The sequence below is a fragment of the Triturus cristatus genome, chromosome 11 (genome assembly GCF_964204655.1).
Source record: "Triturus cristatus chromosome 11, aTriCri1.1, whole genome shotgun sequence".
NCBI lineage: Eukaryota > Metazoa > Chordata > Amphibia > Caudata > Salamandridae > Triturus > Triturus cristatus.
Genome location: NC_140594.1, coordinates 1065732813 through 1065759989, shown reverse-complemented (window position 1 = coordinate 1065759989; position 27177 = coordinate 1065732813). Strand labels below are relative to the sequence as shown.

The 27177-nt window shown below is 45.0% G+C and overlaps 1 protein-coding gene across 2 annotated transcripts in view; it reads left to right on the top strand.

The window, feature by feature from the left end:
* Positions 1-27177, top strand: part of MFN1 (mitofusin 1) — a 199430-nt gene that overhangs the window by 37632 nt on the left and 134621 nt on the right. For both annotated transcript variants that reach the window (XM_085635396.1, XM_085635397.1), the window contains exons 4-6: positions 13282-13444; positions 18730-18854; positions 27052-27160. In XM_085635396.1, the coding sequence (XP_085491522.1) occupies positions 13282-13444; positions 18730-18854; positions 27052-27160 (397 nt within the window). The remainder of the gene's footprint in view (positions 1-13281; positions 13445-18729; positions 18855-27051; positions 27161-27177) is intronic.

Sequence of the window (27177 nt, the reverse complement as noted above, 5' to 3'; positions counted from 1 at the left end):
TGACTGATGGAGCAAGGGAAAGGTCAGCCTTTTCCACGCCCAATGGCCACTACCAGTTCTGTGTGATGCCCTTTGGGCTCAAGAACGCACCTGCCACGTTTCAGCGCCTGGTAAACCAGATCCTCACCGGAATGGAGAGTTTCTCTGCTGCTTATCTGGATGACATAGCCGTCTTCAGTAACAGCTGGGAGGATCACTTGCGTCACCTGCAAGCTGTTCTCCAGGCCCTGAGACAAGCTGGATTGACGATCAAGGCCAGCAAGTGCCAGATCGGGCAGGGGTCGGTAGTGTACCTTGGACACTTGGTGGGTAGGGGAGCGGTGCAACCCCTCCAGGCGAAGATCGAGGCCATCATGGCCTGGGAACCCCCCAAGACACAGACTGAGGTCCGAGCATTTTTGGGCCTCACGGGATACTACCGCCGCTTCGTGAAGGGGTACGGTACCATCGTACCCCCCCCTCACGGAGCTCACGTCCAAGAAACAACCTCGACGGGTAGTCTGGACGGAGGCTTGTCAGCAAGCCTTTGAGAGATTGAAGAAAGCCATGTGCGAGGCCCCGGTCTTAAGGGCCCCAGACTTTTCCAAGGAGTTCATTGTCCAGACAGATGCATCAGAACATGGCATTGGGGCAGTGTTATCGCAACTCAACGAAGAGGGTCTGGATCAACCCGTGGTCTTCCTATCCCGGAGACTACTTCCCAGGGAACAGAAGTGGAGTGCAATAGAGCGTGAAGCCTTTGCAGTGGTATGGGCTCTGAAGAAGTTGCGACCATACCTGTTTGGCTCGCACTTCCTGGTTCAGACCGACCACAGACCCCTTCGTTGGCTGATGCAAATGAAGGGGGAGAATCCCAAGTTGTTGAGGTGGTCTATCTCCCTACAGGGAATGGACTTTCAGGTGGAACATCGGCCTGGAGTGGACCACGCCAATGCAGACGGTCTCTCAAGGTATTTCCGCCTTAGTGATGAGAACTCCCAAGGGGTTGGGTAGCTCTCCCCACTTTCAGCTGGGGGGGACGCGTGTTAGACCTGTCAGCCCTTTGGGTGGTCCCTCCTCATCATTATTTATTTTGTCCCACCTTTGCCTCAAACCCTGTTTGAATTTTTCCTTTTTGGGAACCACCAGACTTTTTCGTGTTGCTGCAGATTCAGGGAGCCATTTTAGCTACCCCTGAAACTTCTGTCTGGAGGCCTGAAGCACAAAATGGTGGCCACCTGTGACATCACCAGCATCCACTGGAACCTACCAGCACCTTCCAGAACATTCCAGAACCCTGTGACAGTTGGAGGCGGTTTAGAATGTTGGGAAGCTAAGACAGAGAGTTGGCAGTTGGAGCTGGCAGTTGGCACCTGACTGGTGAAGAGTGAGCAGCACAAACTTGAAGGAGGAAGGAGTGAAGCAGCAGGGGTGGAAACTTGTGCCTGGAGTGGGGTCCATAAACCCACCCTTGATACTAGTCCCTACTGACGGAGCCCAGCCTAGAGCCCTGTGTGGGAAGAAGTCAGAAAAACCATCCTAAGGACCTGGACAGCAGGAACAGGCCTTAGAAACAAGAGAACAGCAAGATCCTGACCTGGAAGCTGGTTTCCCTGAAGTCCGACGTCGAGTAGCCTAAGACGTGGAGAAGCGGCGCTGACTGGAAAAGCAGACGTCGTACCCGGAGCCGCCAGAGGTCGAGAGAGGGCGCCGTCAGAGGTCGTGAGGAATACCAGAGGTCGAGGAGGAAGTCACCCGAGGTCGAGTGAGCGGCGTCATCGGAGGAGTGAAGTCCGCCCTCCGGAGTCGTCGGAGGCCGAGGTGAAGGGTAACGGAGGTCGGGAGTGAGGATCGCACTCCGGAGTCGCCGGAACCTGTGAGAATCGTGCCGGAGGTCGGGAGTGGAGGTCGCACTCCGGAGTCGCCGGAAACCTGTGAGGAGCACCGGAGGTCGGGAGTGAGGATCGCACTCCGGAGCCGCCGGAAGTCGACATCGAGGCAAGGCCGGCCGACGTCATCGAAGCCGAGGTCGCCATCGGACCGGAGCCGCCCGAAGTCGACATCGAGTAAAGACTGCCCGACGCCATCGAATCGGAGGTCGAGATCGAACCGAGGCCGCTGACATCGAGACCGGAGCCGCCTGCCGGCGTCGTCAAAGAACTGACATTGTGCCGAGGCCGCCGACATCGAGCTGGAACCGCCTCACGGCATCGACCCGACTCCAGCGGCGTCGGAGCATCAGAAAAAGGGCAGTAAGTGGAGTAGAGGGCGCCTAAGGCCCTGTGGAGACCTGAGAGACTGCTCTAAGGGGCTAGGGAGGTGCTGGAACCAACCTGACTGTGCCAGGGGTGAACTGGGACTAATCTAGAGAAGTTGTGTGGAGAGAGAGAGCCAGGTCTCTGGTATTTTCCCCCTTTATCTACCTCAGTTTAGGCCTCAGCCTTGACCAAGCCAGGGAGTAGACACCCCCAAGCCTTCCACATCCCCACAAGCTGTGCCTGGGCCAAATCAGCCCTTAGGAATCAAAAGTGATCTGATTCCATGAGTGTCACTGTCAGCTTTTAAGTATTTATTAGGGGCATTGTATTTATTGTATTTAACCTATTTATTGTTCCACTGTATTTATTGGTCCACAGTATTTATTGATGCACAATATTTATTGGTTACAGTATTTATTGCCTCAGAATATTTAATTGCCTGTCTGTATTGCACTTTTATTTATGCCTTCAGTATTTATGATCACCCCTATTTATTGAATCATTAAGCCAGTATTTATTTGTCCTGCACTTTCTAAAAAGTTTGTATATTGTGATTGTTATTTATTTTCTCCAATCAGCAACTAAGAGAAAAAGCAGATAAAGAAAGTTATTTTCCTAATTTTTACGGTGTAGAGTCGTTTTTGGAACGGATGCACGCATGGTTATTGTTTGGGTATGTTGTATGCTTAGCACGGAGCCTGATTCCTGACCACTCGAGCCAAGCTACCACAGTGTGTCCGGAAGACCACCACCACCCCTTCTAGTGTGGGAGTGGTTTTCCAACATAAATTGGTGTTCAGTGGTGGGATAGAGCTGTGCCTACGCATACTCAACAATAACTGTGGGTAGTCCATAGGCCTACACCGGGAGTTTTCTCAAGAGCGGCCTTCCTAATTGTGGGTTTTTGTTTTTTCCAAATTTACTCTGGTGGTGGGAGGAGGTATTATTAAAGGTACCCCCCTGCATAGTTACTGCACAAAACCTGTCCTCTAACCTGAGTGGGCAAGATGGAGTTTGTACTAGAAAATCTAGAAACGTACACTGTGGCCCAACTCAGGGAGTTTTGCCAGCGGGAGGGGGTGTACTGTCCCCCAGGAGCAAAGAAGGGTGCACTCCAAACCAGCTTAAGGGCTTGGGGGGAGGCACGCCGAGAAAGCAAGGCTGAGGAGGAAGACAGGGATGGAGAGCCTGACCCCGAGGGGGCTGAGATGTACCAACCTGAGGTGGGGAACCTGTCAGCAGGGCCCAGAACCATTTCTAGGAAGGGCAGCAGTGCCTCTAGCGGTGGCTTGTCTGAAGTGGAGCTAACGGACCGGAGGGAGAAAAGACAGCTCACATGGGACTTAGCAAGGCTGGAGAAGGAGAAGGAGGAGCAGAGGATGGCCCATGAATTACGACTGAAAGAAATAGATCTTCAGATCTTGAGAATCGGGGCACAACCTGTTCCTAATGGTGGCAGCCAAACCCAAGAGATCACCAGGGAACCTAAACCATACCTGCCAAAGGACATAGTAGCTAGCTATGGAGTGGGCGACGATATCGCCAAGTGGCTAGCGGCCTATGAGGTCTCGTTGAGGGCCCATGGGGTTCCAGAGAAGTACTGGGAGGGGGATTGTACAAGTACATGCCTCCAGCTGGTAGGGATGCTTTATTGGCCCTCGAAGAGGATGAGCAGACCCACTACCCCACCATGAAACTGGCGCTCATAAGGAAGTTTGGACTAACACCCGAAAAGTACAGACAGAAGTTCAGGGGTAGTCACAAACTGGGCACACAGAATTGGGTGGACTTCCTGGACTATGCAAAGAAGGCACTGGAAGGTTGGATTCAGGGCAGTGAAGTGAGGAACTACGAGGGGTTGTTTGACCTAGTACTGAAGGAACACCTGCTCGAGAAATGTTTCCCTGAACTGCGACAACACCTGGTGGATAGCAAGCTGACCAGTCCCCGGAAGCTTGCTGAGGAGGCGGACATTTGGGCTAGTACCCGGGTGTCCACAAGGGGGACTGGAGGGGATACTCAAAAGGCCGGACAGGGCGCCCCCCAGAAGAAAGAGGGAGGGGAAAAGAAAAAGGAGTTCTCCAAAGGCCCCCAAAATAACTTCCAAGGGAAGGGAACAGGATTCACCCCTAAGGCTAACCCGCCCAGAAACCCTAATCCTGGCCAGAGTCAGCAGCCAAGGGTTGTCCATTGCTACGAGTGCGGTGGCGTTGGACACTATAAAGGAGACCCGAAGTGCTTGAAACGACCACCCCCTCCCACTGGAGGAAAGACCCCCGGAGTAGCTAGTGTAGTGCTCGGGGAGGAGATGCCCTTAACTAAGGGAAGGGAGTGGGCGGGTGTCACTTTAGTGTCCCTGGGAGAACGGGAGATGGTTCCTAAGATCCAGGTGCCCGCAAATACCGCAAAGTATGGGCAGTGGGTCACCATCAACGGCCAAAGAGGGGAGGCTCTGAGAGACACAGGAGCCAGTATGACTATGGTGCGTAGCCAACTGGTGTCTCCAGAGCAGGTAATTCCCGATGTACTCCACCCAGCCGCGATGGCTGACGGCAGAACAGGCCACTATCCAGTGGCCGAGGTTCCCTTTGAATGGGGGGGGGGGTTGCAGGTTCACTTCGAGTTGCCGTAAGCCCTGCCGTGCCAGTCGATTGTCTGCTGGGGAATGACATGGAGCACAACGCTTGGAAGGAGGTGGAATACCGGACTCACACCGAGATGCTGGGTACACCTGACTGGGCCTGTGTTAGCACAAGGTCCACGACTACCCGAAGAGGGAGTTCATTTCGGCTGGAGCCTGGAACAAAGGCCCAGCCAGCTGCCAGTCAAGGGAAGAACCGAGGACAGGAGGAGCCTGCCTCGGCGTCCCCACCCCGTAGGACGGATAGGCCACCGGAGGTGGTGGACCAGGAGTCTGCGGTGGGGGACGTTACCAACCTGGAGGACCTACCCATCCCGGCCGAGTGGCACGTGGAGGGAGGCCCGTCCAGGGAGGAATTCTGCCAGGGCCAGAGGGAGTGCCCTACCCTTGAGGGGCTGAGGCGACAGGCCGAAGCCCAGGCAGCAGGGAACGTTGAAGGGAACTACAGTGTTTACTGGGAGGATGGCCTCCTCTACAGTGAACCCAAGGCACCCCTACACGGATCGTCACGAGCCTTGGTAGTTCCTCAACGTTATCGAGCCTTCCTTCTGGAGTTGGCTCACGAGATACCATTGGCAGGACACCTGGGGCAAGACAAGACCTTCGCCCGTCTTGTCCCACACTTTTATTGGCCTCAGATGAAAGTGTCATCCGATACCTACTGCCGGACATGTGTGTCTTGCCAAGCCAGTGGGAAAACAGGGGTGAAGCTGAAAGCTCCCCTGGAACCACTTCCTGTCGTTAGCACCCCCTTTGAAAGGGTGGGCATCGACATTGTGGGTCCATTAGATCCACCAACTACAGCTGGTCACAGGTTTATCCTGGTTTTGGTGGATCATGCCACACGGTACCCAGAGGCAATACCTCTGAGGACCATAACAGCACCTGTTGTGGCAAGGGCCCTGATGGGAATCTTTACCCGAGTGGGTTTTCCCAAGGAAGTTGTGTCCGACAGGGGGACTAACTTCATGTCAGCATATATGCGGGCAATGTGGAAGGAGTGTGGAGTGACATACCGGTTCACCACTCCTTACCACCCCCAGACCAATGGTCTGGTGGAGAGGTTTAACAAAACCTTGAAGGGCATGATCAGAAGTCTGCCTGAAAGCCTGCGGAGGAAATGGGACGTCCTCCTACCCTGTTTACTTTTTTCCTACAGGGAAGTGCCACAGAAGGGAGTGGGCTTCAGCCCCTTCGAGCTTCTGTATGGGCACCCTGTACGTGGACCTCTCAACCTGGTGAGAGACGGATGGGAAAGAACTCCCAGAAAGCTTCCCCAGGATGTGGTGAGCTACATGCTGGCCTTCCGGAGCCAAATGGCTAAGTTGTGGAAGCAAGCTTCTGACAACTTGGAAGCCAGCCAAGCAGTAATGAAGGCGTGGTATGACCACAATGCTCACCCGGTGGAGTTGGAGCCTGGCCAGAAAGTGTGGGTGATCGAACCGGGAGAGCTTAGTGCCCTCCAGGATCGCTGGTCAGGACCCTTTGAGGTGTTGGAGAAGAAGGGTAAGGCTACCTACTTGGTGGACCTGAAGACCCCTCGTCAGCCCCTGCGGGTGCTGCATGCCAACCGCCTCAAACCCCACCATGAGAGGCCCGAAGTCATCTTGATGATGGTGACTGACGGAGGAGAGGACGTGGAAAGCGAGCCTCTCCCTGATCTGTTTGCGTCTCAAGAGAAGGATGGGTCGGTGGAGGGAGTGATTCTCTCCCCATCTCTAACTCCTGAACAGCAGGAGGACTGTCGCCAGGTCCTGGGGCAGTACTCCTCGTTGTTCTCCCTTGTCCCGGGTAGGACTCACCTGTGCGTCCATGACGTGGACACAGGAGACAGCCCACCTGTGAAGTCCAAGATCTACCGGATGTCAGACAAGGTGAAGGCCAGCATTCATAGTGAAGTCACTAAGATGCTGGAGCTAGGAGTGATTGAACCTTCTAGCAGCCCCTGGTCTAGTCCGGTGGTGTTAGTACCAAAAGCTGCACCACCGGGTGCCCAACCAGAACTGAGGTTCTGTGTGGACTATCGGGGACTGAATTCAGTGACCAAAACTGATGCTCATCCGATCCCTAGGGCAGATGAATTGATTGACCGGCTGGGAGCTGCCCAATATCTAAGTACCTTTGACCTTACTTCAGGGTACTGGCAGATCTCTTTGACTGATGGAGCAAGGGAAAGGTCAGCCTTTTCCACGCCCAATGGCCACTACCAGTTCTGTGTGATGCCCTTTGGGCTCAAGAACGCACCTGCCACGTTTCAGCGCCTGGTAAACCAGATCCTCACCGGAATGGAGAGTTTCTCTGCTGCTTATCTGGATGACATAGCCGTCTTCAGTAACAGCTGGGAGGATCACTTGCGTCACCTGCAAGCTGTTCTCCAGGCCCTGAGACAAGCTGGATTGACGATCAAGGCCAGCAAGTGCCAGATCGGGCAGGGGTCGGTAGTGTACCTTGGACACTTGGTGGGTAGGGGAGCGGTGCAACCCCTCCAGGCGAAGATCGAGGCCATCATGGCCTGGGAACCCCCCAAGACACAGACTGAGGTCCGAGCATTTTTGGGCCTCACGGGATACTACCGCCGCTTCGTGAAGGGGTACGGTACCATCGTACCCCCCCTCACGGAGCTCACGTCCAAGAAACAACCTCGACGGGTAGTCTGGACGGAGGCTTGTCAGCAAGCCTTTGAGAGATTGAAGAAAGCCATGTGCGAGGCCCCGGTCTTAAGGGCCCCAGACTTTTCCAAGGAGTTCATTGTCCAGACAGATGCATCAGAACATGGCATTGGGGCAGTGTTATCGCAACTCAACGAAGAGGGTCTGGATCAACCCGTGGTCTTCCTATCCCGGAGACTACTTCCCAGGGAACAGAAGTGGAGTGCAATAGAGCGTGAAGCCTTTGCAGTGGTATGGGCTCTGAAGAAGTTGCGACCATACCTGTTTGGCTCGCACTTCCTGGTTCAGACCGACCACAGACCCCTTCGTTGGCTGATGCAAATGAAGGGGGAGAATCCCAAGTTGTTGAGGTGGTCTATCTCCCTACAGGGAATGGACTTTCAGGTGGAACATCGGCCTGGAGTGGACCACGCCAATGCAGACGGTCTCTCAAGGTATTTCCGCCTTAGTGATGAGAACTCCCAAGGGGTTGGGTAGCTCTCCCCACTTTCAGCTGGGGGGGACGCGTGTTAGACCTGTCAGCCCTTTGGGTGGTCCCTCCTCATCATTATTTATTTTGTCCCACCTTTGCCTCAAACCCTGTTTGAATTTTTCCTTTTTGGGAACCACCAGACTTTTTCGTGTTGCTGCAGATTCAGGGAGCCATTTTAGCTACCCCTGAAACTTCTGTCTGGAGGCCTGAAGCACAAAATGGTGGCCACCTGTGACATCACCAGCATCCACTGGAACCTACCAGCACCTTCCAGAACATTCCAGAACCCTGTGACAGTTGGAGGCGGTTTAGAATGTTGGGAAGCTAAGACAGAGAGTTGGCAGTTGGAGCTGGCAGTTGGCACCTGACTGGTGAAGAGTGAGCAGCACAAACTTGAAGGAGGAAGGAGTGAAGCAGCAGGGGTGGAAACTTGTGCCTGGAGTGGGGTCCATAAACCCACCCTTGATACTAGTCCCTACTGACGGAGCCCAGCCTAGAGCCCTGTGTGGGAAGAAGTCAGAAAAACCATCCTAAGGACCTGGACAGCAGGAACAGGCCTTAGAAACAAGAGAACAGCAAGATCCTGACCTGGAAGCTGGTTTCCCTGAAGTCCGACGTCGAGTAGCCTAAGACGTGGAGAAGCGGCGCTGACTGGAAAAGCAGACGTCGTACCCGGAGCCGCCAGAGGTCGAGAGAGGGCGCCGTCAGAGGTCGTGAGGAATACCAGAGGTCGAGGAGGAAGTCACCCGAGGTCGAGTGAGCGGCGTCATCGGAGGAGTGAAGTCCGCCCTCCGGAGTCGTCGGAGGCCGAGGTGAAGGGTAACGGAGGTCGGGAGTGAGGATCGCACTCCGGAGTCGCCGGAACCTGTGAGAATCGTGCCGGAGGTCGGGAGTGGAGGTCGCACTCCGGAGTCGCCGGAAACCTGTGAGGAGCACCGGAGGTCGGGAGTGAGGATCGCACTCCGGAGCCGCCGGAAGTCGACATCGAGGCAAGGCCGGCCGACGTCATCGAAGCCGAGGTCGCCATCGGACCGGAGCCGCCCGAAGTCGACATCGAGTAAAGACTGCCCGACGCCATCGAATCGGAGGTCGAGATCGAACCGAGGCCGCTGACATCGAGACCGGAGCCGCCTGCCGGCGTCGTCAAAGAACTGACATTGTGCCGAGGCCGCCGACATCGAGCTGGAACCGCCTCACGGCATCGACCCGACTCCAGCGGCGTCGGAGCATCAGAAAAAGGGCAGTAAGTGGAGTAGAGGGCGCCTAAGGCCCTGTGGAGACCTGAGAGACTGCTCTAAGGGGCTAGGGAGGTGCTGGAACCAACCTGACTGTGCCAGGGGTGAACTGGGACTAATCTAGAGAAGTTGTGTGGAGAGAGAGAGCCAGGTCTCTGGTATTTTCCCCCTTTATCTACCTCAGTTTAGGCCTCAGCCTTGACCAAGCCAGGGAGTAGACACCCCCAAGCCTTCCACATCCCCACAAGCTGTGCCTGGGCCAAATCAGCCCTTAGGAATCAAAAGTGATCTGATTCCATGAGTGTCACTGTCAGCTTTTAAGTATTTATTAGGGGCATTGTATTTATTGTATTTAACCTATTTATTGTTCCACTGTATTTATTGGTCCACAGTATTTATTGATGCACAATATTTATTGGTTACAGTATTTATTGCCTCAGAATATTTAATTGCCTGTCTGTATTGCACTTTTATTTATGCCTTCAGTATTTATGATCACCCCTATTTATTGAATCATTAAGCCAGTATTTATTTGTCCTGCACTTTCTAAAAAGTTTGTATATTGTGATTGTTATTTATTTTCTCCAATCAGCAACTAAGAGAAAAAGCAGATAAAGAAAGTTATTTTCCTAATTTTTACGGTGTAGAGTCGTTTTTGGAACGGATGCACGCATGGTTATTGTTTGGGTATGTTGTATGCTTAGCACGGAGCCTGATTCCTGACCACTCGAGCCAAGCTACCACAGTGTGTCCGGAAGACCACCACCACCCCTTCTAGTGTGGGAGTGGTTTTCCAACAGGGATGAATGAAAGAAAGGCGCATCAGTCATGACTCTAAGAGGCGAAAGGTGCAGATAGGAGAGAAGTAGTTGCCAAATAGAGAGCGCTAGTGATGACCTAGCGAAAGAGAGCGTAGTGTGTATTCAAACATCAAACTATACACACGCGTGCACACCACTCATGGACCTATAGCAGCAGCATAATGGGCACCTACTCATTAGCTGAAAGTAGCAGTTGATGTACTGTATGCCATTTCAGAGTGACACGCCCGATTTTTTGCCCTTCATCCTCATTCATACATGTACTAGCAGAGAATGTGGTTTCACTCAAAGTACCATCTGGTGCTGTGCTGCACCTGTGAGAAATATCCCAGGCGGTTCCTTTTCTACGCCACCTTTGACTACACCTACATCGGCAGCATATGACCTTCTAAACCTGGCATTGGTAGTTGATGCAGGCCAAAGATGCCGCCTTCCGAACTCCCCAGCCCTCGTCATGCCTACATCAAAGTGTCATGTGCTCAATTCAATGCACTCCACTGCACATTTGCAGCAGTAAATACTTTTTCAATTTTCAGCCCCTCCCCACCAATTCAAATAGGTTTGGAACGTGGTTCCACTTTAGGCAGAAGCTTGTAATAAATACATTCAACTGTTCTGATGAAATTCAAGGACTGAGATCCTTCTACTTTGTTTTACGTTCTCTGGATCGCACCCCTCTCACTGGAACTTGTTGCCTACAGATATTCTAACCACTAAATCCTACTTCTCCTTCAGATCTCAACTAAAACCCCTCCTGTTCGAACTTTACTTCAGTAACACCTGCTCTTACAAGATTATCTGATGCCCCCTTTTGAAAACCGCATGAAATATGATTTTGCTTCACTTTACCCTATCCTCTGCTGTCCTCTAAATCTTGACTCATTCTCACCATTTTACCCCTCCCTTTCTTACTCAGTCTCCATATGCATAGTATGGCTACATTGGGGAAAGTGGTCATTAGTTCACTATACTGTACAAAAGTGTGTAAATAATGAAGCGATTTTTTTAACTTGTCTTATACTTTTATGATGTTTTTTACACCGAATAAAGTTTATCCAAACAGTCTCTTTGAACCTTTCAATACCCCACCTTCTGTACCTACCCTTATTTACCCAAATTCCTCTCTTCTCTCCTGACTCAGTACCACAGGGGAAACATCTTTTCATCTATTGAAACTTGGCCTGTTCCATGCAAGACTTTGTCGCCTTTATTGTTTAACTTGTAAAGTGCACCTGCAACTTGGGCAACTGTGCTCTATAGAAATATTCTAAATAATGAAATTAATACTCTTATTGTTAATTGCATGTGAGTAGCACTAATTGCATCTCAAGCTCTTTTGCATCTTCAATCTTGGAACATTCTGAAGAGGTAAGTTTAACTTTAAACAAGTAGCTGTAGGTCTTCTATACTATTCAATCTCAATACGGTAGTTTTAATGACTCATCAGTCTTTTTAACCTTAATTAATTTTGGATTTGTATTCTGGTAATTAGCTCTTTACTAATGAAAATCTCGACATGGCTACTTAAATGTTTAAGACAAAATGTTTTTGTACCTCCAAACAATATTCTGTAGCGTGTGGACTTTCAGGAGGAGGTGCAGCCATACCTAAAATATTCTTTCTAGGTTCGATGAGACTCTGCCTGCTTTGTGACCTGTGTGTGGCTGCCTGTAATCTGTGGCTCATCTGTTTCATCGGTGTCTAGTTAACATTCCTTCTGTGTAGTTGCTGCTGTGATGTGACTTGGAAATTCGTTCATACTCTTTGCAGCAGTTTTAGCTGAGCTATTGTTAGTAGTTGGTGCCCCCAAATTTGTGAGGGGAAGGGCATTAGTAAACTGCTGTTTATTTTCGGGGTCACTTTATGGGTTCTCTTCCCCTGCCTTCTGTATCTTAGGGAAGAGATGGCCCTACCCGCTTCTAACCGGTTATGATTGATGATGATGTGTTGCAGAAGAATGTCTTAACTTCTCACTTCACCATTGGGGATACATTTAGTAAATTTGTAGCTAACCGGCCTATATTGTTGTTCAGGTGATGACTTTCATGGTGTCTCTTGAGGGAGGGATTCTGGGCCTTCCTAGCCTCTAACATTAATGCAGCAGTGCTTTAGTTTCCTTGCAGGGGCCTCCGCCTTTTCATTTATTATTAAGAATAAAAGTATTGTGTTTTTTAAGGTTTGCTTGGGAAGTCTATTGTTTTAATATGAGCTTAAAAGGGACTTACATCCCGCCTCCTCTCTTTCCTGGCTTCTCATTGGTTCCTGTGAGTGCCACTTACCTTTCCTCCATGTCTATTGGCTGTAGCTTTTAGCGTGTGGTTACAGCTTTTGCTGTTTGTAGCCAGTGCTACTGAAAGCACCGCAGATCAGCTTCTTCTGCATATCACACATGCTTACACTTTGCCTTGCCACGGGTGATGCAGGGCTTTTGTTTTCTCAGTTTACAATTTCAGTGTGTGCAGTAATGGGGCCACCCTGTGTCTATGGGCATATATTAATTTGGCAAGTCTGACACGGGTCCATTTGCCAATGCTTGTTAAGAAATCCACTCAACCCTGAAATACGTTCCAAAGTGTTCTGATAATGATGAGGTTACACATGATGAAAATGAAGATAATGGGTAAATAATGTTTACTTCTTCCTATTTTCACAATTCCAGACGTGCCGAAGTAGTAAACCACATATTGCTCAGCTTCGTAAACAGTTGTAACAGTTTATAGTTAGTAGAGTAAGCACGGGCTATAGCATCTGCTTACAGCAGTTGCCAGTTTGTGCGACCAGGCCGAGGAGTCATAAGCACTTGAAAAACCATTTTGAAACCAGTATGTACATTTAAATGCATCTCTTCAGCGTATTTGGCACATCACTGAAAAATGATGCGGTTTAGCATTTGCAGTTTCACATGAAGCCTGATCTAGAAGGGGTAATAAATAAGTTGTTACTTGGCGCCTTTCTGTTATTGTTGGCGGTAGGGATATGCCTTATGGTAGGGTAATGAGTGGGCTAAGCTCTTACTGCGGAGCTCTCTCTCTCTCTCTCTCTCTCTCTCTCTCACACACACTCTCGATTTTCATGGTTCTTATCAAGGTTGTTTTGCAAATAATCCATTCACGTCATACTGAAACATCACTTGAAATATTATTAGCTTAGAAATCTAAAATGACAGCACTTAATATTGATGAATATTCCGTTTTCATTATCTGCAGAACAAGCAGTGGCAAAAGTACTGTTATCAACTCGATGCTATGGGATAAAGTGCTTCCGAGTGGGATTGGTCACACAACAAACTGCTTCTTGAGCGTGGAAGGAACAGATGGCGACAAGGCCTACCTGATGACCGAAGGATCAGACGAGAAACAAAGTGTCAAAGTAACGTTTTTTGCTTTTAATCCACTTTCTGTTTTGTTCACCTTCTTCGTCATGCAAGATGAACGACCTAGCTCTCCTACTTTGTTACCAGCTGCCTTTCTAGCCAACAGTCTTTGTCCCGCTTGTTATAAAGTTTTAGAGTTGTGTTCAGTTGTGGTAAATCGCGTTTTTTAAAAATTCTTATTGGTTTTTACACAAAAATCTTTGTAAAATCATATTTCATTTCTTATTGCCGCTTCATCTCGGCAATATTCATTGGCAGATAGTAGCCATTATTTAGAGGCTCTGCTGAGAAGCTAGGGCTGTGGAAGCAGCAGCTGCCCTGAAGCCCCCTCCCAAACTTGGGAAGCCGGCCCAAGCAGGACTAAGTATTCCAGTATGAGTAATGGTAGCCATAAATTGGGGAAGGCTTGACCAGCACCCCATAGTTGGAGGATTGCTGGTGTGCTTTTCTGAAGGACTGTTTCTCAGGTTTTCCTTGGTCCTACCTTAAAATCAAGGAGAGGGGGCTCTGAAATTCAAAGGGATGGAGCGGCCGGTAACTTATCAAGTTAAAAGAAATGTTCCCTTTGGATGGGATCTAAGTTCAACACATCACACTCCAATCAAGCTTATATTCCACACATATCGTACTCCTCAATGATTAAGTCAAATTATTAGTATATTTTATTCAGTAAATAAATCTTTTTTATACAAATTCATATGACACACAAGTTTAAAAAAAACACATAAATTCATATGTATTAACCATAGAATGTAAAAACACACAGCTAAAAAGGAGAATGTAAAGAAACAATCCGCTATGTCTTTTGCGTGTTAATTCGGCTATGTACATAGACAGCATAGAGCATGGATCTAAGTTCCCTATCTGTAGCTTGATGCTGACTCTTCCAAATTTTTCTTTTAAAAAGAAAGGGGGAACCCATAATAACCCTTTGGCATCTGGGTACTTAATCAAGTTTAAAGAAAAAACGAACGCCTAGGGATTAATGATATTTCTACGTTCTGGTGACGAGAAAAATTAATTATCTCCTCCCTTGAGTTATTTTATCCTCAATGTGAACTATGTTATCATTATTTTTAGTAGTCATACATAGTAAATCCGACCCAACAATGAGTATATCTTTCCTTAGATCTGTGTCTAAGTATATTTATTGTTTTGTATTTCAGCATCAATATATAAAGATTAATCTTTCAGACATATATACAAAAACATTTATAATATTTACAATCTTTACTTACAAGAAATCAGAAATCAATGAACATATACATCTATGAGACCCTATATTTCAATTAGGATGCTTATAGGATTAATCTACTCAAGCATTCCTTTCTAATGAAGATCAAACCTACTCGAGAACTTTTGAGATCTTTTTTTCATTATGATCTCTACTTTCATAAAAGTACTCTGTTAAAGTGAATCCAAAATAATCAATAATTCAACTGAATGTCTTCCAAATCGTTGTCGACGCGTTTCAGCCAAAAAACTCTTAAGGCTTCATCAGGACTAGGGCACATGTATATATAATTTCTTCAAATTTCACCTATAGATACAAATTCAATATTTCTGTATTACTAATTTTATATGTACAATATAATACAAACGTATATCATTATTTACACTATATATACACATCGGAGCATAAGACCGGGTCATATGACCCCAACATTGCAAACAAAGATACATTCCAAGAGAATCACTGAAGTGGCGGGCCAAACATACCAAAATTAAGTGATATAAACATAAACCTAATAGTGCACTAACACCACTGTGTACCGGTTCTATCTGTTACTAAAAGTGATAGAGGTATATTGTACATATGCTCGAATCAATATGTATATGCATATCAGGCCTCTCTATCAACTAAATGGAGTATGGCCTTAAGATGTATAATATCTCTTACCAAGGCGGGTATTATGGAGCATACAGCTATTTCATTTAGTCCCGTAGGGTCCCAGATCATCAATTCCATTAACTGGGAATGCTATGGTCATCTAAATATCCAATACACGGGAACTTACTAAAGCAATCCTGACCACGATACTTCAATATTCAAAACTTACTAGTAGAAGTCGTTCTGTCGAGGTATCTTGTAAAGTATTCGTGAATTATTTCTCCAAATCTCCATCCAATGTTTTTTTTAACTGCAAAACAACTCATAACATTTCTTTATCAGACATTTTTTATCAGAAATTTTCAGAAACCTGTATTTGCGAGGTAACACCGAACAACTCACATACTTAATGCCTTTTAATCATTAAATTTGTTCTAATGCAGTAAAGACCATATTTCATCTGTCATTCAGTCCCAAAACTGTAGTGTGGTATTTTTCAATTAATCTAGCTTCCAATCGATTCAATCATTCTCTTGGAATGTATCTTTGTTTGCAATGTTGGGGTCATATGACCCGGTCTTATGCTCCGATGTGTATATATAGTGTAAATAATGATATATGTTTGTATTATATTGTACATATAAAATTAGTAATACAGAAATATTGAATTTGTATCTATAGGTGAAATTTGAAGAAATTATATATACATGTGCCCTAGTCCTGATGAAGCCTTAAGAGTTTTTTGGCTGAAATGCGTCGACAACGATTTGGAAGACATTCAGTTGAATTATTGATTATTTTGGATTCACTTTAACAGAGTACTTTTATGAAAGTAGAGATCATAATGAAAAAAAGATCTCAAAAGTTCTCGAGTAGGTTTGATCTTCATTAGAAAGGAATGCTTGAGTAGATTAATCCTATAAGCATCCTAATTGAAATATAGGGTCTCATAGATGTATATGTTCATTGATTTCTGATTTCTTGTAAGTAAAGATTGTAAATATTATAAATGTTTTTGTATATATGTCTGAAAGATTAATCTCTTTATATATTGATGCTGAAATACAAAACAATAAATATACTTAGACACAGATCTAAGGAAAGATATACTCATTGTTGGGTCGGATTTACTATGTATGACTACTAAAAATAATGATAACATAGTTCACATTGAGGATAAAATAACTCAAGGGAGGAGATAATTAATTTTTCTCGTCACCAGAACGTAGAAATATCATTAATCCCTAGGCGTTAGTTTTTTCTTTAAACTTGACTCTTCCAAATTTAACACCACTTATATTGTGGGCGTCAACACGTTTCGGTGGCACATTCGCAATAGGACCACCTTCTTCAGGAAATCATGGTAAGCGCTTTTATTCTCCCACAGGTGGCCATGATGATGGCTATATTTTGACAATTAAAGGAAGTTAACCAGCGCATTAAAGAGAAAATGGCCTCCGTTAAAGGGGTCCGAGAGGAATGTAAATCTTCCTTGCCAGAAAATGAAAGCAACATAAGCTTCATGCCTCCTTGGAATCCGAGGCTTCACATATCAGAACTGACAAGCAGTGCGAAGACTGTTTTAAACAATTACTGTGAGATTTCATTTAGAGACCAAGATGGATCAGCTGGAGAATGGGATGAGGAGTCCATATTTGAGGATTCTAGGGTTCCTCCCTTTATGCTGAGGGTGAAAATGTTTCTGCCATGAGACAGTCCTTTCCACAGGATGAGTTGCAGGGTCTGTGTTCCATATATATCAGATTAAGGTACTCAAAGTCATGAAGCTTCCAAGCTGCAAGTGAGTAAGTCTAGGACTGACATGCTTTGTTAGAACGGACCAATGCCTGACCGAAGGAGCTGTTTACAGAGGCAGCAGCAAAGACTGCAGATCTGGGGCCATAGCATCTGCCTCCGGGCCTAAGCCGTTCTATACTGTTCCTCATACTTTTCACACTCCCTTAATATGTGGTAATTTTTATCACTAATTTCTAAGTGACATTATGATTTCAAAACGTTTGTGGGCACTGCCCGAATCTCCTCTTGACATTGATGTACCACGCGTACATTGCTTTTCATATTGTATTTTATCTATTTTTATTGCCGTGTTGTTACATGATGGGTGATTCGATACAAACAGTATCAAAGAAGGACTAGAATAGCCTCTTATGAAAGATTGTAACTTTTGAACCTTACCTGTTATTTCCAGGGAATCCCAATGCACTTAGGGGTGTACAGCTTTATGCCGCTCCCTGATAATGGGTTAAATCTGTGTCGAATGGTGCAAGGTGCTCTCTAGAGTAGAGTAGATCAAGCTGCTGTGATGATGTAAAATCTGCTGAGAATCACAAGCACCCAAGCGTCCTCTCAAAATGGCAGCCCTGAGAGTGCATATGCGGTGACAGTGGTAGTAAATTGCTCAAACTATCCTTACAAGCTGCAGCTATCTGCTCTGAAGGCTATGAGGTCAGAGTGATGCCAGGGGCAAAGAGTGATAAGCTGCTAAATAGAAGGAAAGAAAATCAATATGACCATACATTTTCAAGCACGACCTTGGATGGAACAAGATACTAGTGAAAGCCAACATGCTGAAATATAAGTAAGCTTTTGTTAACCAATGCATATTAATATGAAAATGTCAAAATTATACTGTTACTTGATCCATTCCTCTAACATACTGTTTACACATAATGATCACTGATACTAATGTAATGTAAATGTATTCAGCATTTTGTGTAAAAACAGTACAATCTTACATCATAGAAATCATTACAACAATTTTAAAAATGCCATAACACTACATTAATAGGTACAGGTAACATTTAAAATGTAACATTCTGTTGTCAGAACCCGTTCGAGGGGCCACAAGGTAAGCAGGGGGTTACTGGACCTCAGTCTTGATTGGGGCATTTTACCACTGGTGTCCTGTACTGTCATACTATGGCGCCCCAAACGGGGCCAAGCACACCCCTAACACAGTTGACTCTCAGGGTAGCAAGGGCGAGCAGTCAAAGGCTTCTCGTGGAAGTAGTGTTTGGGGAGCGTGGGAGGGGACAGGGGTGGGTGTGATAGAGCTACCATGTCAAAACTCAGCTGGCTTGACCATAGACATGGGGACAAGTAGGATGCAGCAGCAATCCCACAGATTTAATTTTTCACAAAAATAGGAGTACGATAACCGTACCTTCCCCTACTAGCCACTTTACTACTTACTATAGAGACAGATAAGCACTGTTGTTGTTTGAGCCTTATGTCGTATAAATAGGAGAATCTCCTAAACTCCCGATAGGATCTTGCTCCATCCTTACCTGGTACACTTCAATTTGATTACAAATGCAATTCATCATAAATAAGATTGGCGCACTCTGTCTCGCTGACATTAATGATGGCATTTATAAAAAAATGCGATTACTAATCTGAAGACTTCTGCTGACTACCTTTTCTTCCTAGACGGTTAATCAACTTGCCCATGCGTTACTCATGGATCGAAACCTTGAAGCAGGTTGTCTTGTCCATGTTTTCTGGCCCAAGTCAAAGTGTGCACTTCTGCGGGATGATCTGGTTTTAGTAGATAGGTATGTACTACTATTGTTTTGCATTTGGCTGCTGTTAAATGCCATTCTTGATGCATGAATATTCCTTTATTGATTGCAATATGCAGTGTATTTTTGTGTGAAATACGTTGATTTATTCACTAAAAATGATGTTGTGTCTGCCCATTGGGGAACGGTAATGTAAACGTTCCATCCAAAACTCGGAGAGCTTCACATACAGACTCTTTCCAGAAACAAAATTACAAAACTTTAGGCTAAAACTGACATAGTCATTCTAAAGAAATAGAAAAGACATAAAAGAATAAAAATTCCCTTTATATAACAACCTCTCGAAGACCAGTGGCTCTATAGCCTTACCATTCCCACGAGTGATATTTAACCCTCCAGTCCTATAGAAGCCATAACATCACTCTATATTCTATCCATTTTCTTAAGCCCCCCATATCCAGCAAGATTCACAAATTGCAATTACATTTTCTCTTAACATCATCACTGCAAGAAAACAATCAGACCTAACAAAGTGGTGAAGGTCAATGAAGATATTAAATGGACATTTCTGAACATGGTGGTCCACTTTATTCCGAATCGCCTGAAGCACTAAAGGATTTTATTTGAATTCCAGCACAGAAAAGCCAGTGTTTATTGTAGGTGTACCGAGGAACCAGAAGCACTCCGTACACAATTTGATGAGACTGGGTAAATTTGAGAAATAAATTATCTTCGGCTTCAGTGATGATGCTCAAACCTCGGTCTCTGTTTTTTTTAATTCCCTATGTGGTCGAACAGATGCCATAGCAAGGTCAGAGCAAGTTGAGGTAAACAATAATGTTCCTTGGTGAGGTGAGATGAGAATAGGTGATTGGGGGGTTCTAATGTGGGTAAGTAAATATAAACTGAAGGTCTTATCATTTGATAAGACATACGTTATAGGAATATATAAGAAATTCTGTGATGCAGAAAAAGAAAATAAAGCATGCCCTTGGTAGTCTAGCTATACTTATGCCTTTTGAAAATCTTATAATTATGCATCAAGGGGTCCCTTAGCCAACTTGGTAGATGAACATAGTAAAATGGATTACATGGAATATCAGTCCGCAAAACTGAAGGAAACGCGCAAAGGTTTTTGGATATTTGAGGGTGCTAAAACTGGAATCCTTCTTTTCCAGTAAATGTGATAAGTCAAATACAATAAAGACAAATTGGATTGGGGATTAAATGAGCAGTTAAAACATGTATTTATCACTTAAAGGATGTAAAATTGACAAATGTGCAGATCTTTAGATTTCCAGAGCTGCTTTGTGCTGCAGTGGGAGATTGACAATTGTGAAAGTAAGAAGAGAAACATTTTCTAGATACCATGCCACATTTGCAATGGCCAAAACCTGGCTTTTCCAAAGAGCAGGGAGATAATGACAACCCCAAACACTAGGTCCTGCATATACGATGTCCTTGAATCATGTGAAAACGTAAGAATACACTTATGCAGAGCCAGGAATCCATTACTGACCCCCTACATATGTCCAGCTTGGAGGAAAAAAGACTCAGACCACATGTAGCAGTAGTTGAGACAGATTCTCTACATGTATTGTGGTAGTTTGGAAGGAAGATAGAGGAGGCATACCACAAAAAAACAACTGGTATGAAGTTTTGGGTATGAATCAACCAAGCAATGCAGTCTGTTTGCAGTATTCCAGGGTATACAACCACATCTTCAATTCCTTCTCTCTGAGAGCCTGCACATTTACTGATTCTTAACAGGAGTTTAGTGCTTCAGATCTCTTTCTCTGTGCCACCAGTGTAGTTTTTTCTACTTTGACTGACCTTTGTTTATTTGTTTAAAGTTGTTTGAGTTTTTAACTATCCTTATGTAGGTCACTAAAATACAGTGGGTTGCCAAAATCACTTGACAAATTACAAAGTACATCACAGAGACTCGGTCTAATATTATGGTCTCTCTGAATGTCCCCTTTAACCTGAAATGGGGAAAATAACTCCTTAGGTTTGTTCAACAAGATAATCGTTTCCATTTAAAGCTCCCTTTTTACTTATTACTATTACAACATATAACTGAAATTGTTCACTTTCACTAAATTTCTTAAAAGCTCCAGACAGGGGGGTAGCTGTAGGAATTTCCCAGCATCACTTTCCCATTCCCCTTTCTGTTTGATATTAGATTTCGAAAACCCTTCAACACTATCCATGTCTTTGAAAAGAGATTCCTTTCCATCTTGCCTCTCCCTTAGTTTCCTAAAATGTGTCCTCGAAATGGGAAAATAATTTGAATGTTCTATCAAGAGTAGCCAGGACTGGGTCCCCATTTGGCAACTAAGGACCTTCTAAAGATGTGTCTCCTATCATGAGCTCATAGTCCTGATGGCTTGCCTTCACTCGAGGTGGGTGTTCTGTAGGCTGGTCACCCTCAGTCTTGCTGCTCATGCATACCTGCTGTTAGAGTGGGATATTTCCTTACCTCCCTGTTTATTCATAGAGCGGTATACAGGATTGAATAGGTTCTTGGCAATCTTTTACCAGAACCTTATTCACAGGCAAACCGAAATGAGCCATCTTGTCCCACATCTCAAAGAAAGCAGGGGTGGAGATAGATAATGACTTATCTGATTCTGAAAGTAAATGTTCAAATCGTTTGAAGAAAATCTGTGCTGTAATGCCTCCATTTAGATGGAGAGCAAGTCCTATTATCGCCCCTTTCGATATTTGAAAAGTTAAATGTGCTGTGTGCGAGTATTTATAATTTTTTAATAATATTACACCATTATGAAACCGGTATATAAAATTGCAGTGAGACCACAGCACACGTTGCATGTTAGAGTAGATTCCAACTTGCAACTCTGAATTTCACGGTACTGGCATACTAATATATGCAAGCTCACATTCCCCTACTGTCCGGCCTGCAGGATCCACCGAGCTCACGCAATACTCTTCTTTGCATGATAAGTTAATGCAGATGTGGATGTGTATTCTCTATGGGTGGTGCGGGCAGGATAGCAGTGAATTGAGCTTTATGTAGGATTCATGCAAGGATAGCAGTCCATGTAGCAGGTCAGGCTAGACCTGCATTGAGCTTAAATGATGGCAGTACTGGTGTACCAGTCCATAGTGCAGATCACTATGATGAGGCATTGTGAGAGCATTGCCATGGTTTGTATTGTGATCTACTATTGTATGGTGCGAATCACCATAGACACTCAAAGTGAGGTCTCAGTCGATGTTTTGTTAGTAGGAAACCATCCATTGTTTGGCCGGATTACATGTGGATATTTAATTATTTTGATGTCTTGTACGTGATGCTTGTCAGAATAGATGCAGAATAGGAGCAAAACAATGATGGATTCAACCCAGATCTCTTGACTGGGGGTGAGTGGGTGAAAAGTTTCAGCACTCCGTCCATCATCTTGTTGTGTTTGTTGTGTTCGTCCAAGTGACCAAGGATATGCCCGGACGTGGATCCCTTTTCTTGCTGTTTCACTGGATTCAAGCTAGCCTGGCTGATGAGGGGTGATACCCCAAAACCGGTCCCAGGATGCTTGTTTCTGGTCCAGGGAGCACCTGTCCTGACAGTTCGGGCTGGACTATTCCCATGAGGAGCAGGGTCAAGACTGATTTGCATATGGCTAGGTTCAAACTGGGGTGGCGTGGCGAGCAAAATAACAATGGATTAAATCTAGATCTCTTGAATGGGGGTGAGTGGTTGAAAGGTTTCAGCACTGTGTCCATCTTGTTGTGTTTGCTATGTCAGAATAGATGGGCATTGCCAGTATGCAAAGAATGACCATTGCAGCACAGTGCCTCAAGATGCAGGCCAGAACAGTGGCATGTTGTGAGTGCTGTTGCATAACTAGTGCAATACTGATGCTTGCCTTCTAAATATAGAGGTGCGTTGTTTGAATGAGGTGAGTGCAAGGATGTGACCTTCCTATAGCTTAACACCCAAGAAATATTATTTGGGGTCAAGGACAAGTTTTCATGTTTATTTTGTCGACTGGTCTATTAGACTCAACTCATTTCCTGCAAACATACAGTAACACGATATGGCTCTTTGAAAGAATTTTGCCTGGCACAAATGGCAAGAGCGAAATCCATAAGTAGAAGTTGTTACGACTTGTATATATGATTCATTAATATTACAGTCTTTACAATTATGAGGCAATGCAGAGAGCTATTAGCTCAGCCTGCATCTCTGACAGTGGTTCGAGTATAAAATAAAGTATACACTTTTCTGCAAAATTTAACAATTTGAGGCTACTTATTCTCCCTTATTATATGCAGAAGCATGAAAGCAAGATATATAATGTGCAGCTTGGGGTGTGTGTGTGAGTGGGGTAGTACATTTTGCTAAACTATTGGGCAACATTAATAACTATTTTTCTAAGGCATCATGTAATAACCTGTTTTGGATGCATGCCAATATAAAAAAAAATAAATTGTGAACAATGTGTTAAAACCGTTTTTGGAAAAAAGGAAATAAATAACGAAGGCCTAATTATTAAAGAAAGTCCCAGAAGTGCACCTGTCGTGATATGTTATTGCACGTAGGGAAATTTACGACCTTCAGAAACGCACAAGTTTATCAAAATAGGTCTGGAAACCATACTCCGCACAAACTTTGGTGTTTTCCCTTTTCACCTGAGAAAATATATACACCTATGTCTGCTAATATGAATAGTTGATAAGCTATTGGAAATTAACTTTCTCTACACCACCCTTTTTAGGTCTCGCCTAGCGACGCAGCGCATGCGCTGCTTGCTCCTGGCCAGATCTATTGTCGTCGGTTTGGCATGCGAAGTGAGGGTGGAATCTCCACCCGCGCTTCTTACTGGCACGCTTGCCAAATCCGTGCTTTCTATTGGGAGGGAAGCATGTTTGGTTCCCTCCCTGTCTTCCCTCGGCTTGCCTGCCCGGACAGGGCATGTGCATGTGCATGCGCCTGGACTCCTGTTTGCCGTCTCCTCTTTGCCGTGCCTCCACGTGCCCAGACAGTAGATGTGCACGCGTTTGTTGTGCGGGCACGGCGCTTCGGCGCACTTTCACTTACTTTACGGCGTTTCAGCAGCGGGTGTAGGTCTGGCGGCCTCGTTGTACAGAGTTTTCGTTTTGGGCGGAGACAGTCCGTAGGCTCGGCAGGGGGAACTGGCAGGCATGGCATTGGCACAATATCGACCTTGTGAGACCTCGTGCATGTTACCGGAACTTTTTACCCTTTTAACTTAAGAGGTTACATAGGCACAACAACAGGAAGCGAATACAAAAACCTGCTGCATTTCAAGCGGCTCTGTCGGCCCGTCAGTGTTAGGTTTAACGATAACATCACACAGGTGAAAAGTGTACATGACAATGCCTTTTATTTATGTTTTATAAACCAAAATATAAATAAAAGGCATTGTCAATTACAATGCCAATAGCTCAAACTCGCGTAAATGCGAGACCTATTGCATTGCAAATGCTTGTTTTCCCACTCTCTAAAATGTTTTATTCCTGTCCTGGACAGGAGTAAATTCTCAACCTTTTCTAGTGTGGGAAGCGATTTAAGAGAAGTTGATGAATACTTGTAAGTTTGTGGGTGTGTTTAGACTCTCAGGCGATTCAACCTCTGAACTACCACTTCCTTCTTACCTGCACCCCTGTATGTAGATTTGCAGAAAGGTGGCAAAATCACAGCCTTCCTAGAATGCCGACCCTTATATAAAATGTGCTATGGCAAAATCAGAGCGGTTATTGTTGGAGCTACGTTGTAATGAGAAGGCTGCCATTATTTCACATCTCACTGCACAAGACCAAATGGATTTTGTTACAGGTTTGTGAAGCCTTCTGTCCCCGACAAATAGATATTTTATAAAATGATACATCCCTCCGAGTGCCTTAGTATTGGAGTGACGGATGCTTATTAGACTAGAGAGGCAATGAGAAGAGACCGTGGGTAAGGTGAAGTAATTTTAAGTGCTGCTGATAATGTTGCAAAAACGAAAAGCTATACATTGGTCAACAATCGTAGGTCATCAAAAATGCATATTAGCTGTATGGAAGAAAAAGTTACATCATTTAATTTTGCAGATTAAAATTGGGTCTGGAGTTGGATTGTGTTTCCGATGTACTTTCTTGAGGCCCCAACCTACAGCTTGACTAGAGCCCACTCCAGCTGTGTCTGTCCTGATCATCAGTTTTTATTCTTAATATCCACTCAATGTGCTGGCTCCACAGACCTATTCTAGCCTTTACTCTCTTCTTGTGCCTCCTTTCTCCAAGAGAACCTACTTCCTTGTGTGTCCTTATTTCCTAGCATATAAAAAACTACAGGAGCATAAACCCATAAACCTGGTTGAGATTAGGGTGAGTGAGTAAAATAACAACAAGAGATCTCAACAGGTCTCATTCAAAGGCAATTATCAATGCATGTCTGAAACATTGCAAACAAAGAAGGGAGACTCTCAAAACAAATTTTTTAGCAAAAAGCAATCATGTATTCAATACAATTTTTACAAAAGGAAAGGGAATCTTCAAGGGAAGAAAGTTACTGTTATATCAGCACTGCAAGCAGGGTCAATTAGCGTAAAACAATCCGAAAGTTGTACTCGGTGCTGGACAGTGTACGTGACACATAAAGACAGCGACACAAGTGACAAAGTGAAGTCAGCAAGGAGACGGCGCAAAGTGAGGTGAAGGTGAATATATACAATATATTACAGTTGGCGGTTCTGAACTCAATTATAACAATGAAATTGAATTATATCCATTTTTCATAGAACCAATATAATAAGATCGTGCCATCAATTAAGCTGACAAGTCAACGGCGTTTCGATCCCCACGATTTGGGATCATCATCAGGACCGGATTGTCAATGAAGGAAACAACCAAGAGAGTTGTTTCCTTCACCGTGTCGGACGTTGGCTGATTAACACGCCGTTTCTCTATTGAATAGAAATTCCGGAGCTCCACGTTTCATTCGTGCCCGGTACTCGCTTTGATTCAGAAGTCCTGAAGCCCTGCGCTTTATCCGCAAGCCTAGTGCGCCTCGACTCAGCACTGTTTTGAAATTGACAATCCGGTCCTGATGATGATCCCAAATCGTGGGGATCGGAACGCCATCGACTTGTCAGCTTAATTTATGGCACGATCTTATTATATTGGTTCTATGAAAAATGGATATAATTCAATTTCATTGTTATAATTGAGTTCAGAACCGCCAACTGTAATATATTGTATATATTCACCTTCACCTCACTTTGCGCCGTCTCCTTGCTGACTTCACTTTGTCACTTGTGTCGCTGTCTTTATGTGTCACGTACACTGTCCAGCACCGAGTACAACTTTCGGATTGTTTTACGCTAATTGACCCTGCTTGCAGTGCTGATATAACTGTAACTTTCTTCCCTTGAAGATTCCCTTTCCTTTTGTAAAAATTGTATTGAATACATGATTGCTTTTTGCTAAAAAATTTGTTTTGAGAGTCTCCCTTCTTTGTTTGCAATGTTTCAGACATGCATTGATAATTGCCTTTGAATGAGACCTGTTGAGATCTCTTGTTGTTATTTTACTTATATCCTAGCAGACACTAGACAGCACTCCCTCTGTCACCAAAGTCACTCGAATTGCAGCCCTAGTGGTCTGGAAGTTGTGTAGTTTCAGGGTTACCCTTGTTTTCTTACAGTGCCCCTTATGCTTGGATTTAGGTATGTTCCTTGTGCCACAGTGTTCTCCGAATGTGGCTGAGCAGACTGTCACTTTTTTATTGGTTTGTCGCATGATGCTTGTTAATGGGTACTATAACACTATTCTTATTGCAGAGATTAAATTGTGCGCAGAGAGCCTCCTGCAGCCATTTTGCCCAGCTATTTCTATTGTGGTCGTGTAGGGGTGACCTTTCATTTCAGCTCATTAAACTGCTTCTCTAAATAAGAATGACGTTCATTCAAAGGTGTTTTTGTTTGTGGATTGAATTCCATAGTGAGGATGCATGCACTGTATGAAGTGGGGGTGGCAAAGGTAGGGTGAAGCCCCCTCCACCCTCACATTATGTGGTTTTAGCAAGAGGGGTGTGCTGGACCCCAGGGAAAAGGCAGCCTTCCTTGTGCGCGACAGATTTCAAAGAACAATATAACTTTTATAGCAGATAACTGTTAGATAAAAAAATATATATATATTGATTTCTGAGCTTTGTTTTCAGTTGTATTTAGTTCATTGCTCTATATTTTTACCCCGACAGTCCTGGCACCGACATCACTACAGAGTTGGACAGTTGGATTGATAAATTTTGCTTGGATGCTGATGTCTTTGTTCTAGTGGCTAACTCTGAATCAACACTCATGAACACGGTGAGATTTTGTCTTGT